Raw genomic sequence first — 15,087 nt, 5'->3', positions numbered from 1 at the left:
TTAACATGTGCATTAATAGTCCTTTCAGTTACAGAGAAATTAAACTTTATTCACCAATGTACATTAAAAGTTAATAAAATTTAAGAACATTTCTAACAGTGTAGATATTTTTGAGAAAAAATTTCTTTTACTGGGAATATTTTCGCGAAAAATTTACATCGTATTCGCAATCGTATATCCCCAAAGAATTGAACCACGATTTCACGAAATCGATTTATGAAGGGAATATCGACGAAATCGTGAGAACAGATATTTTTACCACTTCATCAAAGCACCATAAATCAGACCCGAGCTACAATAGTTTTCTCATAGCAAACAAACCACAATATTTTTCTCTTTCTCTTTCTCTGTCTCTTTCTTTCTTTCTTTCCCTTTTCTTCTCGATTGCTCTATTTGACGAAAGGGCTTGATGATCTATCAACTTGATTGGCCCGAGGCTTCCATCTTCATTTTCTCTCCGCTCTTTGAGATATATTCCTCTTCTTCTTCTTTGAAGCAAACGGTATTCAACAACAATTCCATTGATTGCGCATCTATTGGATTATAGCGATTGGGAATCTTAGAAATTGTGTCATTTTTGTTTTAAATGAAAATTTTTATAATGTGTAAAAATTAATGAAATAAATTATACGTAAATTTATATAATATATTATAGATAGAAATTTGAAAAATTATATTAAAGTGAAGCGTAATGAGATGTAAAATTAGGATAATTATAGCTGAAATTATTTAAGAATAATTATAAAAATCTATAAAAAAAATCTAAAATAACTGCCCATTTAATAAATCACATAAAACTCTAAGAAATCATAATTATGAGATTATAATTATTGTATCGTTAAAAAGTTTTTTTTTTTAATATAATAAAATTACGTTTATATGTATAAATATGTATAAATAAGTTCAAATATAATTGCTACCATTAATAATTTATTAACTGATTCTAACGTACCTACATGTTTTCAAAAAGTTCCTCTTTTTAACATAGTTTTTTTTTCAATTTCGCATTTATTTTTGCTTTACTTTCATAAATACAAAAAGGTTGGAAAGAATCGAATTGCACTGTATTAGTTGCGATATAATCGTTTCGACCAGCGGCGGATTAAATTTCAAAATTTAATCTCGTAAGTCCTTAAACTATCGAGCTGCAATCCGCAGATTTTTCCAGTCCATCCTGTATTTCCCGCGAGAAATTCCAGGAAGTAAACGAAGGGCCCAGTGAATCAATGCGATAAAACCACTTCCCGTGGAACGAACGAAAGTGCCTTTGTCAGGGATAATGAAGGACGGACCAAAATACATTTTTCTTCTTTACGTTCGTGCATAAGCTCGCGTCTTCTGCTGAAGCACGTTACCCGCAAAGCTCTCTCCAACTTTTCAATCCACGACCGTGAGAAAAAAAAGATTCGCTTTCTTCGACGAATTCCTTTCAATCTTTCGACTTACCGTCAATATTAAATTACGTGACGTACGTATGAAATGTGTTCGCTCTGTATTGCTTTATTAACATATCAAATCGTTCGATTTAATAAAATCCGTTTTATTCCTCTTGTGTGTTCTTTCGCTTTCTTTTTAACTATTTTTATTTCATTAATTTTCAACGAGTTTATCGGATTATTTAACCGTGTTTTAAATTAATTTGTTATACATAAATTGCTCTTGCGAAAGCTCCCGGAATGTTTGTATCGATGGAGATGCATCTCATATTCGTACCTGCCATTCGAATCTGAGCATGAAATGCTTGCCTTTATTTATACCAATTATTTCCGGTTTTATTCATTGCATTCCTAGGTTAACATATTTAACTCTTATTTTAAGATCGTCTTAAACAATGTCTTAAAATGCTTATAGGGATTTGGGGGGGATTGATTTATAATCTTAATTCTATACTTAAGACACAGTCTTAAATTTAAGAACCGATATAAATACTGGCCGTAATCTCGAATTTACTTCTCTCTCTCTCTCTCTCTCTCTCTCTCTCTCTCTCTCTGATATCATTAAAATACTTGAAAATTACGGGTAATGCTATATAAATTCAGCTATAATTTAGAATATGAAACGCGCGATATTGCGACGATAGTAATTATAGATTCAGTAATAATTTATTCAAGCTCGAGAAAAAACGGAAAACATTTGTCCGAAAGCGTTTTGAGCCGTATTGAATAGAAGTATTAAAATAGTATTTATTTTTACATTAGTTAACTCGTAGCGAGCTTATGATGCCATAAAGAGAGAACGTTGTTTTCCTTTATTTTTATTACACGCGCAATATACTTCGTGCGCACTCGTGGCAATAAATTTTGGCGTTACTTTCAAGCTGGGCGAAAACATTCCTTCCAGTATAAAGCTGGAAGAAAACTACGTCAAGGCTTAATAAAGATACATTCTTAAACGACATCACTGCATTATATTCGTTTATATCGTGTACGTTCGCAACATAATCATTATCGTTACTGTGTTTCCCGTCCGTTTATCTTCTAACTGGCGCCAAATTTATAGATTCGTCGCCGCGTCTAGGTCATATTTGACTTCGGGAAATCATAGCTTCTCCTCTGCTGCGTTAACGCACGTCCGTTCAGATTCGCTCGAATGCGGCTTTTAGAGAATAAGGTGCTTCGTATACTGTGGAAATAAAACCTGCAGTGATTCTCTCTTCCTTCCCTCGAGAATAAAATTATAAATATCAGGTGCCGTGCTCACGGGATAAAAACTAAATTAAAAATTACAGGTAACACATATGTCCGCTCCATATATTTGCTTAAATTAAATTATTAAACAAGAATTTCGTTTTACGTAAGATTAAATTTGAAATTGTGGATATCTCACGTCATATCCGAAAATGCTTAAAAATTAAAAAATTTAATATCTACGGGTTGAATATCGTTTTCCTAGTTTCGCGAAAATAGCTTTATCTTTACTCAAATTAACGTAATAAAGTTTGAGGTAAACGGCGACGACGGAGGGAGGGGAAGGTGGCTAACTTCTTTATTATAATCGGAAATTACTCGGCGTGACGAAAAGATTGCTTGCGGCCGATAAGGGAGAATTAGAAATCGAGAGAGAGAGAGAGAGAGAGAGAGAGAGAGAGAGAGAGAGAGAGAAAGTCAGAATATTGGAGAGTACGAAGGCAGTGGCAATTATCGAGCGCGTCATTGTAATTGCATCGACGGTCGAGAGTCGAGATTAGATTCGATGTTCAGGAACTGGTGGTTTCCTCATTCTATCTGTCTCTCTTTCTCTCTCTCTCTATCTTGCACAGTCTAGATTACGCTAATTGGTAGGTCACTGGCGAATATTAATTATCATTTGACTGCAGAATCGTGCAGCTACATCATGCGAGCTATCGCGTTCTCGTACTATTCGATAAGTCCCGGCCGATTTCTCGTACAAATTTCTATGCAAATAGCACACAGGACATGTCAATTGCTAACAAAAAGGGTTGAAATTCGACTTTTAAACTACATTCTTCTGGACATAAAACACTCGCATCCTCTCTTCCCAACAATTATATTTCAAAAGAATTTGCATAAAAAGACTTGTGGGAATTAGAAAATTTTTCTTACATTTGAGTATTTTTTAATTCCTTGTTATGTTCCTCAATATTTGAGAAACGTTTCAAAATTATTATATCGTTTCGTCTTTTTATTATAATTTTATTATTACTGATTTTTTGTTGCATGTATTATGGTTTTATTAAATTCTTTTAAATGATAAATACAGTATAAAGGTTACGCGATGAAATCTTTTTATATAATGATATTTTTAGGTTATAATATCTCATAGTTTTTCTTTAATATAAATTATTATTTTACACAGGAGATATCAATATTAAGTTTATATTAATATATAAAAAGAGTACTTAATTTGGGACGACCTACATGAGATAGAATTTTATAATTTTATGTAGTACATTATTTTCTCTTAACATATTTTCTTTTCACATACGTAAACTTTTTCTATGTATTTAAAATTACATCTTTATAAAATTACAATCGTACTTAAAATTCAATTCTTTCGCGTAAATTATAGGTCGTGCAAAATGATATTTAATTAACAATATAGGTTATAACCAAGGTAAGAATGTAAAACTAAAATGATATTTAATTCTTCTGTCGTTTGCCGTTTCATTTATTTCACTTACATTTAACTCGCGTATTTACGGTGTAAAATGCGTTTATTGCTTCATCCATCCAATCGGCATCCTCTGATATGAGTTACATTTAATGTCATTTCACATGAACGATCGATAACGTAAATTTTGTACGCGTTGGTATACATGTAATGCTGTACACGTAACATGGGGAGGAAATGGAGTGAATCCGTTGCTGTGTGTCTGCATTCATGTTACATAGAAGATCTGGCTCGCGAACTCACTCGTAATTTCACCAATTCTGTCAATCTGGGGTGCATTCCGATATTTACTGCCAGTACCGAAAATCTATAGTTTACTGTATAATTTCAGCACTGGCAGTGAATATCCGAACGCACTCCTGTTGTTGGCTGGTCGCGGCCAAGCGGAATTAACGAGCGATTTGCCCGCGCTAATATAACATGTCGGAAAGGAAAGGACGGAGAAATATAAAACGCATCGCACACACGTGATCACGATAAAAACCGAATTTCAACCTTGCGCATTTGTCATCAAGAAGCTTATTGCTCCACGATGGCAATTCGATATCGTGAAATATGTACTTCTATCGGTGATGTTTTTTCCTCCAATGCAACGCGAACGTGATTCACGTGTTTACGTGTAAATGTTTCGTATCTTTTATTTTCTTTAAATATACTTGACAGTAAATATAAAGATATCTGTAGGGCTGGGAATATATTTGAAATACTCTTATTTAAAACACAGTTTTTTGCAATACAAGCACATTTTGTATTTTATATTTCAGCGGATCACATGAAAATATTATTTTGTAATTAAAATACAATTTTGAGCTTTTTATACTTTGTAATTCAAATAATAATAACATTGATTGTCAATCTTAGTATTTGAAATACAAAATATTAAATGCTTTTAATCTTTTGTTATTAATACTGAAATATAAAATACAAAATACTTTTATGTGCTCTCATGAAATACAAAATAGGTACAAAATATTTGCGTGTGTTCCGTTGAAATGCATAATACAAAATACAATTTGTCTTGCAAATACTGTTTTTCAAATTAAAGTACTGTATTTCAAATATATGTCAGCCCTGGATATATGGTATTACATTTGTCACTGTGCACACCACTGATTAATCTAACATTATTATCCACAATATTTTGCTTCAAATATCAAAGATATAACCGAATCCATGCACGGGAGACTGATCGACTCTTTTTTCCTCATTTTTAAAACTATTTCTTTTAATATAAAATTAAAGTATTGTATTGTATTAGTGCATATCGTTCATTTCAACGGTTGATTATATGCGGACTTTAAACGTTAATCTGTCACATTGTATGATTTTCCCATCGCGTTTGTCTGTCGTGAAATCGAATACACGTCAATCGTGAAATCAAACATCGATTGGGATATAGTTGGAATTATTATGGCATTTCGAATCGCTATTTAAGCCCGCGACGGTTAAACGAATTGATGTAATCATATCTTGTTCGTTAATAAGAAGCGAAAAAGAAAATTATGAAAGTAATAAAAATATTGATACGGTTGTCATATAATACGTTTGTATATGTGATATCAGAAAATTCAATTTTTGGGAGTAGGTCGGCACAAAATCAATCTGTGAAGAGGTATATACGCGAAGAGGTATTTTAATAGCCCTCTCTGCTTCGCCGTGCCTCCTCTTCATGATCAATATAAAATAAAATAATGTTCGTACATATTAGTGAGAGAGTCAATAGCCCCTCGACGAATTGCAAACGTATTCTATTTAATCGGTCTGCGATGCTCATCGGAAGTGCACGGACGTTCATTGGGAAAGGAAAAATGTACCCGCCTGAAGTTAACAAATAGTTTCGATCGCAAATAGGCAAACTAAACTCTCACGGCAATTAATGATACTTCAGGCCAATCGCAATGAGAGAAATTGGTGCTTAAAGTAAATTATTCTTTCTCGATTGCTTTAATATATACGATATTTTGCACTGTTTCTTTTTTTTTTAACAATTGCCAAATACTGTGCGTTCCAAAAAATAAATTTTGCGAGATTTGATATTTCAAGATTTTACATGTATTTGTATTATATAATATAATATTATTAATAGTAGTATTAATAATAGTAGTAATAAAAGAATATAAAAATTTATGTATTATTTGTATTATATAAATTTTTATATTCTTTTAATAACGTTCTTTTCAGTAGTAATGGACGAAAAAAAACGATGCATCTGCTGATTAAAGGATTTCTCCGCATAATATTGCTGTAATTATGCAAGTACAATGTCCGACGATGAGTTTATTTCTTTTTCCTTTTAATGGCTGCGCTTTTTACAGACACGGTTTGTTACAAATTGTCTAATATCGATCTGGAATAATTTCTTTTCATGGGAGAAGGATCGATCGACTTGAAAGGCGACGGGATGAATTCATCGCGCGCGGATTAAAGAGCGAAGAGCGGAATCAGCTCTTTTTGCATGCTTTTGCATTAGAGTATTCGCGTGCTCATCTTTTCCAAATGAATCGGGCTCAAATACGTCGGTATATTCGTGTTGATAAGTAACGCTGGTTGTATTGCATTTACAGACCGTACCATCTCAGAAAATTCTCTTGAAAAAACGGAGACTCCTCCGCATTAATTTCGTGCTTGCAGCAAATTTATGCAGCACTGCGTTATATTAACTCTTATAGATATATGTTGCGTTGTGATTTTGCAACAGAATATTATAAGACTATTATACTTACTGTTGAACGTATACTTGAGAGTAATTTTTATTATTTATTATAAAATATGAACGTAAAATTAAAATAATTAACGAGATTTTTACGTTATAGCTGCATTTACATTCCTCAATTTAAAAAAAATATATATCATATTTTTTATAGTATAATCATGTATTATGCTTGAGATTTTAAATAAATTAATTAGTAATTTATAATCTTCTTCAGTCAATTTTCATTCTACGTGTCCCGATGTGCTATCGTTAACGAAAAAAATATTCCAATGAATTCTGCTGAATAAATTAATTATGTTTTTAATTACCAATTATTTCAAATAGATTAATATCGCACGCTTACGAATTTTAATTTGGCAGACTTACAAATTAAACGAACAAAAGAGAACAGAAACGAAATGAACGAACAAAATTATTTTTCAGGAGCTCCTGAAGGCAAACTGTGGGGCAATATACCAGGTGGACCACTGCCACCAGAGCAACCTCCACCGCCACCCCCAACAACTACAACAACGACGACGACAACGACGACATATAGGCCTTGGAGGACGAGACCCACCAGGCCCAATCACTATCCGGACGACGGTAGGCCTCGACAACCAGGTCGTTACCCACAGAAACCTGACTATCGGCCACACAAACCCCATCGACATCACACGACATGGTCGACGACGACGACGACAACGACAACGATGAGGCCTACGCCGAGGTTTAGACATCGGTGGACTCCACCACAGCGGGACGACGTGCCCGACAAGTGCGACACAAGTTACGACGCCATCAGCATCATCCGCAGAGAGGTTTTCATCTTCAAAGGACGAGTAAGCAACCAAATTTAAAAAAAAAAATAATAAAAAATTATGAAAAAATTTGCTGTATCTTAGAACGATATGATAATGAGCCTTTTAAGCGCTATATTATTTCGCTTTATCGCAAGGAAAAGAATCTCGATATCTACTTCCTAAGGGCAAAAGAATGTGCGCCTAGCATTTTATATCTTATCTTTTTAATTTCCGAGCATAAAATAAAATAATTCATGATATATTTGTATATCTACTTTGTCAATATTTAAAATCAAAATATTACGTTTAAAGTAATTAATTATTACATATACACACTTATACACATTTATATAATATATTTTGTATTTTACAATTCAATCAAATTATACGTGCAACAAATTTTCTTATAATTTCTGAGGAAGATAAATATTTAATAAAGTTGGAATCTGTATACTAAGGAATTCTCTTTGCTTGAATCCGCATTGCAGTATCTATGGCGAATAGGCGATCACGGGATCTATGAAGGATATCCGGCGGAGATCACGAGGTTATTCAATCTGCCATCGGGCATCGATCATGTGGATGCCGTGTACGAGCGACCGGATAAGAAAATAGTCTTCTTCATTGGTCGCGAATACTACGTCTTCAATGCCAACAATTTGGAACCGGGTTATCCAAAACCACTAACATATCTGGGGTTGCCAGCTTCCTTGGAGAAGATTGACGGCGCCATGGTGTGGGGCCATAACGGCAGGACCTACTTCTTCAGCGGCTCCATGTATTGGAGGTGATTTCTCAAGTCGAATTTGTACTCTCTCACTTATTATTACTTAGAGTTCATTATAATTCTAAACTCATCAATTCCGGTACAATTTTTATCCGATATTAAATGAAAAATAATCTGAACTGAAATGCGTTCCATGTCTCTCCGGACATAAAATAAAATTTGTGCACTTGTAATCCGATTCCTGTTGAACTTCTACTCTTTTTAATCCGTATAAATAAAATTTAATTCTCCAATTTAATCTTCTGCTTCACAGGTTCGACGAATCTGTTAATTATGTAGAACTCGATTATCCCAGAGATATGAGCATGTTCGCTGGCGTTGGCAATGACATCGATGCCGTTTTCCAATGGAAAAATGGTAAATTTCAAAAGCTGACATTCACGAAAAAAATAACTTTATTATAAATACAATTATTTAAATATTTATGTTATTCGGACAATTTATTATATATATTTATATATGAATAAATTTAAATTACTTTTAACGCCAAGTATAATATATTTTTAATATAGAAATAATCTATATTTTTTCAACATAATAGATAATAAGCAACTATACATATACAGTTTCTTAATATTTTACACAACTTTTATTTCAATTCTTATTGATTCTTCTAACGTTTTATAAATAATTCTCTATGTGTAACTTTGTCTATCGACTTTCTATCGTAATGCTTCCTTCTTTTCGACAGGCAAGACGTACTTCTTCAAAGGCAAAGGTTTTTGGGAGTTTGACGATCTCAGAATGAGGGTTGCGCACGAAAAACAAAAATTATCGGCGCCGGTCTGGATGGGTTGTTCGCCACCGGAAGTGGAGACTAACGACATCGAGACTAACCTGCCTAGGAAGTCGAGCATTGTTTCGGCTTCCGCTACTGTCGCCACGGAAGAAATCATGTCGATATTTGCCATGGTCGTAGCGAGTTTCGTCATGAGGATAATATACGTGTAAAAATAGAGGTAATTATTTATTGCTATTGCATTCGTTAATTTTTAAAGAGTGGTATTAAAGAAGAAGCTTTAAGATATTTCTAACAACGTTGATTAGTATTAAATAGGTATTAATTCAGAATTTAAGATGTCATGAAATATGTAATCATTATAAAGTGAAAGTTATACCTATAAATGTTATACAGTTAGTATAAAAATAATTAATGAGATATAGAATTTAATACAAGTTTTTAAATAATTTAACACCGAGCCGAGTATCTCTCTCTCTCTCTCTCTCTCTCTCTCTCTCTCTCTCTCATATTTGTAACTTCATTTATATATAATTGTGTATAAATGGAATTATATATCATTCCATTTATAAAGTTTTACAAAATTTCACATGGTCCGAGTAAACATTAGCAGTTAAATTTTAAATGCGTTTAAATCAAGCATTTTAAAAGTCAGAGAACAGCAGCTGTCATGTTTTTCTATCTTCTTTCAGATTATATAACGTACATGTCCCTTCCAGCTGATGTGCAACGAAGAGCATTTTGTACCTCATATATGGGAATTTCTCGTGCGAAATACGAATACCAGAAAGTCAACCGGATTCTTAAAGCGCGGACGTCGACAGATCGGCAAACACCGGAGATGGAAGACCAACTGTTCGTATATATCGGTTGGAGTTTCAAAGGAATGCCTGCGGCACGGATGGATCACAGCTATCGGAATCGATCTCATTGTTGAGCCTTCCGATGGAGAGATCGCGATAGCAGTACAAACGAAGCTCCAAGAATGATATCGAACTAAGTCACGAAGCTACGTTTTCAAAGAAGATATATGAAATAGCGATGAATTATAACATTTTAAAATATATGATATTACGAGGAAAAATTTTTTCTGTATATCTTTTACTTATTTTTTACGTCAATGATAAAATTGTATTGACATTTAATTTTCTCTTACAAAGAACGTGACTTAGGTCCATATCATCAATCCTGGAATAGACCGCGCCATCACGCTGCGCAGGAACATATTTTTGTATACTGCATTTTACATGACCGCATTTACATACAAAGTAATTAACTTAAGACGTAACTTTTTTATATCGCATAACGGATGAGCGACGGGTCCTCGAAGATACGAAAGGAAACGAGATTCCTTTGAGAGTATTTTACAAACAATTTTGCGATAATTTATGAACAATTTATCACTGCCGAAAATCCATCCAATGTTTTTCGATACTCTTTTTACAGATTTATAAATCGAGATAGGGATCCTCAGTCATATATATCCCTTCCAAGGACCAAAAAATTCCGTGATCACGTCCTCCTATAAATCGTCATGCGCTTATTAGTTGGACTGTCGAATCGATAATCTCAAAACGATAAAATTAGTCGATTCCGACAAAACACATTTTATATAAATATTGTATTAATTATTGATACCGTATAATTTAGCAAAAGAGGACACGGGCAAAACGCAGTGTCACCAGTTTTGTAAACTGTGATATTTATATACCGCGCGCGATCAAGTAGTTAGTGTAATATCAAGGAAGTAGAACAGAATTAATTTCGCAGATTTATATACAGCGTCAGTGTATCTGAGATATTTTGCATAAACTTTGCGAGCGTACTTCCTGATTTGTTTTAAGCTGATTTTTCCCGGCATGAGATTTTTAAGCGAATAGAGGTCTCAAGAGTGAAAATAAATAATGAAATCTCACTCCACATTTAATCTTGAGTGGATCTCAGTTCGACGGAATTTTATAAATACTAAAGCTTCAGTAACTAAGAGAATTTAATTAATAAAAAATTGTAAGTAAACGGTGAAGGTGATTGCTAATAAAATTTTTGTAAAAAAGAAATTGACTGAAACTTTAATATCGCGTATCGCGAATTTTCTCTGCGAAGTTTATAGTATTTGTATTCCCGACATACACCTCTGTATATATATATATGAACGTTATATATAATTATGTAATAGTATATAAGTCTCTCTCTCGCGCGTATTGCAGAGTGTATTGTACTATATGTCCGTAAAGCGCGCAGCATCAAAACGAAGACAAACGGAATAAATGATATTGTATTTGTTTTTTCGATTAACTCGACAATTTTGTCTTCTAGTTGAGTATATCTTTGTTACGGAGAAGCAAACGCATTGAAGTGATGCGTCTCGCAAGTTCTACTACGAGGCGAAAACTCCAATCCTCTGTTTATTCCAAACTTAAGAGAAAATTAATGTAATGTGGCGATTATATGCTTTATACGTATTTTATATATTGTCAGTTCGTGCTTTATTTGTGTATATACGAAAATAAAGTGATTTTATTAAACACATTCAACTCAATATGCTGTAAAAAATTTCCAGTATAGCTTTATATACGCATTATTGAAAAATATCAAGCTGAAGAAAGCAGGAACACCTGGTATATTTGTCATTTATATATATATATATATATATTGTTCATATATTTAACAAAAGCATTGTACATTTCAGCGGATCAACTTTAGGATATGTCAACAGAATTTTTTTCCTTCTCTTTACAGCATTATTATACATTGCATTACACCAACTGGACAGATGAAATATGATTATTTTGTTTGTTCCTCGCGGTTGATTTATTCCAGGTTGAGCAAAGGATATGACGACCATGATGCGTTCAAATTCAAATTTCGCTATTTGCGTAGCTTAAGTTCTAACTAACAATGATTTCACGATAATGTGATGGTTCATCCTACAACAGCAAAAGAATAAAATTCTCGATGAACAATATAACAAAAAAATTATAGATATTTTCACTGATAAACGTAAACTCTTGATTATATAATCCATATGCGGCCCAACATATTGGGGTCTTAGGCTCGTCCCAATTTTTTGTTAAAGATAAGCGACATTGGCGTATATTTTATTAAGCGTATGTTCGAATCGCACCATAGCGCGTCTTTGGAAATCTCTTTGGAAATCGCGCTCTCGACGTGACAGAGCTTCATCGATACTCGCGAGGTCGTCGACGAGGCTCGCACGAGGAGGCCGATCTCAGCCGCTGCTAGGGACACAAATCCGACTGATCCATCCAGGGATTCAAGGCTCGCAGAGTGAACCGCACGATCGTGTCTACTTCGGCCATTGCGCCCATGCCCACGTCACCACACATCAACGTCTTGGATACGCAGTGCACTTCTTTATAGCCCCAGGATTTGAGCAGCGATACCTGAACAAAAAAATAAAATAACTGTTTTTATTATTAAAAAAAAAAAAACTACACATAAGAAGACAGAACAAATTTAATTATGTTGATCGTTAATTGCTGTTTTCTACATCTGTTTACTAAAACTTTTTAAATACTTTCATTGTTTTAATAAAATTTTTGGTTTTCAAAAAATTTCATCTAAATTCAAATTTCATTTCAAATTGAAAATTAAATTTAATTCAATTTAAATAAATAGTATACATATGCAATTATTGTTCCTTTTACATCAAAAGTTAATATAAACAGGATCATGTATTTTATCTATTTAGCTGTTTTAAAGAATATATTCTTGACACTGTCTTCTTTTAGCTTAATTTTCAATATATTGAAATTCTATTCTTTCCATCTTACTTGAGGCATTGTAACTGGATGTTCCCACATCCTGGTGTTCATTGCCGGACAGAAGAGGAGTGGCTTAGAAGGATCCCATGCGCGTGCCACGCAGGTAACAATATTGTCGCATATGCCACTGGCCATCTTGCCCAAGGTGTTAGCATCCAACGGCGCTATCACGAATACATCCGCCCATTTCACCAGATCTATGTGCAGCACTGGATCACCACGATCCTGCCAGGCAGCCCACTCTACTGTGTCGGATAAGACCTGGATATCGGATGGCAGCTGAGCATCCTTCAGGAAATGTTTAGCTCTCTCCGTCACAACTACTCTCACCTCCAGATTATTCTGTCGCAGCATTTCCACCAGCTGGGGCAGCTTGATCGTAGCCACACTACCAGTGCAACCTACCAATACTCTTTTCCTGGAGGAACTCGCCATTTTCTTTACCTTTGTGTTACCTTCTGTTCTATATCAACCTGCACGAAGCCTGATAGACTCTTAGTTTTTTCAACGTAATAAATATTAGAACTCTCTATTTAAGGGATATTTATTCTCTTAGGCCACTTGGGTTGCAACACAATCCAATCGCATAACAAGCTACAAGAATGCCTTTACGTTAAAGCTCAAGAAGACCGATCCAATGAGTATCGGGTAATGTAACCAAACTTTTAATTTTCTTTCTTATGAAAATAAAAGGTAGATACACGAGTTTTTAATATTGTTCAGTTCTCTCTCTCTCTTTCTCTCCTCTTGGTCTTTTTTTTTAATCTATTGTCCTTATTGTTACTTTTTCTCAACTCTGAGAGGAAGTCCTTGTTACACCTGGCTGGCAGTGCGTATAATCGTTTGAACACACTGAATCACTGAATTATCGTAATGGCATCTTATTTACATCGACAGTTCCAAGAGCACCGATTAGACAAAGTGTACCAGGCACTCGAAGAGACTCAAGACGACAACAATGACAACGACGATAAGGATATGACCCCTCCTTTCTTAGGGTATCTGCTATCTCGTGACCGATATCGACGTTACGTTTCCTTGGCACCCTTGATCTCATCGGTGAAGCCGAGCTTGGACCAATCCTCGCGCGTCATCAAGTCGTGGTCCATGCGGCAGCCGAGGTACTCCTTGGCGATGTCGCGACACATCGTGTTCTGATGGCGATTTTCAGACAGGCAGCGCATGTACCTGATCATGGTGCTTTTGCAATGGCCCTCATGGTCCAGCGGGAAGCTGCCGCGCTCCGGCGGCGTTGGCGTGAACAGCCTCTGCGAGAACGTGTACGAGGACATACTACGCCACTTCACGGACGCGCTGAAATCATACGAGAATGCGCGAACACCTCGTACGATGAACACTTGGAACGAGTAAGGTCTCTTCAGCCTCCACGGCGGTTCGCCATCTTGGCTGACCGTGATCCAGATCCACAACGATCCACACTTCTCCGTCGCTCCCCCCACGCCACCCCACGCCTAACCAAATTCATCGACGAACGCCCCTGTCGCCCGTCACCCCTAGAGAACGACAGGATTTTCAGCGCCGTCTGTCTCTTCTGGCCCTTGAGATGGTGAACTAAACGCGACCCACGTGACTAGGAATACAGAATTTGCGGTAACTTTGAATCTTCTATCTATTTCTGTAGCAACATGAATTACCTTTTACAAAAAATGACAGTAATGGTGCGGTCTCATGGTGCAGAATTGGCGCAATGCGGAATTGGCGGAACGTTCGTAATTGGTCGTGACTTTATTCCGCTGATTCCGTTCCGCTAAAATGTATTTTTCTATGTCCCATTGAACGGAATTTGCTGAATGCGCAATTAGACCAATCGTAAGTCTTCCTAGATCACTTTCATTAGATCTACCAGAATGGCACAGGACTACAAAGTGCACAAGCGCTGCGTGTGTTGAGAATCGAAATTTATCAAACCTTTTTAATACTTTACAATAATAATTAAAGTATTAAATAAAAATAATAATAATTATTATTATTATTATTAATATAATTATAATATAATAATATATTATATAATATATAATAATATATAATATATTATAATAATATAATAATAATATAATAATATTAATTAATATTATTAATTATTATTATATTATTATCAATTACATTTAATTATTTTTATAAGCGATTAT

General features: G+C 34.7%; 3 protein-coding genes across 3 annotated transcripts in view; 1 reads left to right on the top strand and 2 right to left on the bottom strand.

The window, feature by feature from the left end:
- Mmp2 (Matrix metalloproteinase 2) overlaps positions 1–11,679 on the top strand; it is a 188,325-nt gene extending 176,646 nt beyond the window's left edge. Inside the window, exons 8-12 of the mRNA XM_018505661.1 lie at positions 7,268–7,665; positions 8,115–8,413; positions 8,667–8,770; positions 9,105–9,372; positions 9,845–11,679. Of these exons, the coding sequence (XP_018361163.1) occupies positions 7,268–7,665; positions 8,115–8,413; positions 8,667–8,770; positions 9,105–9,364 (1,061 nt within the window). The 3' untranslated portion in view covers positions 9,365–9,372; positions 9,845–11,679. The remainder of the gene's footprint in view (positions 1–7,267; positions 7,666–8,114; positions 8,414–8,666; positions 8,771–9,104; positions 9,373–9,844) is intronic.
- Positions 11,680–12,301: 622 nt separating this feature from the next.
- Positions 12,302–13,372, bottom strand: Ppcdc (phosphopantothenoylcysteine decarboxylase). Its single transcript, XM_018505531.1, has 2 exons — positions 12,947–13,372; positions 12,302–12,556 (listed from the first exon to the last, which is right to left on the bottom strand). The coding sequence occupies exons 1-2, from the start codon at positions 13,370–13,372 to the stop codon at positions 12,392–12,394; spliced, it is 591 nt and encodes a 196-aa protein (XP_018361033.1). The 3' UTR covers positions 12,302–12,391.
- On the bottom strand, positions 13,371–14,502 carry LOC108759870 (cytochrome c oxidase assembly protein COX19). Its single transcript, XM_018505532.1, has one exon. The coding sequence runs from the start codon at positions 14,227–14,229 to the stop codon at positions 13,966–13,968; it is 264 nt and encodes an 87-aa protein (XP_018361034.1). The 5' UTR covers positions 14,230–14,502; the 3' UTR covers positions 13,371–13,965.
- Positions 14,503–15,087: the final 585 nt, after the last annotated feature.

Source organism: Trachymyrmex cornetzi, unplaced genomic scaffold (assembly GCF_001594075.2).
Source record: "Trachymyrmex cornetzi isolate Tcor2-1 unplaced genomic scaffold, Tcor1.1 scaffold21, whole genome shotgun sequence".
Classification (NCBI taxonomy): domain Eukaryota; kingdom Metazoa; phylum Arthropoda; class Insecta; order Hymenoptera; family Formicidae; genus Trachymyrmex; species Trachymyrmex cornetzi.
Note: the sequence above shows the minus strand (reverse complement) of the source record. Positions and strands in the feature narration are given on the sequence as shown.

What these genes read in the sequence shown, in the direction of transcription:
- LOC108759870 (XM_018505532.1), bottom strand. Translation starts at nt 14,229, where the DNA reads ATGTCCTCGTACACGTTCTCGCAGAGGCTGTTCACGCCAACGCCGCCG.
- Ppcdc (XM_018505531.1), bottom strand. Translation starts at nt 13,372, where the DNA reads ATGGCGAGTTCCTCCAGGAAAAGAGTATTGGTAGGTTGCACTGGTAGT. An exon ending in ATCCAGTTACAATGCCTCAA is followed by an intron (nt 12,557 to 12,946) that starts GTAAGATGGAAA and finishes TTTTTTGTTCAG; the next exon opens with GTATCGCTGCTCAAATCCTG.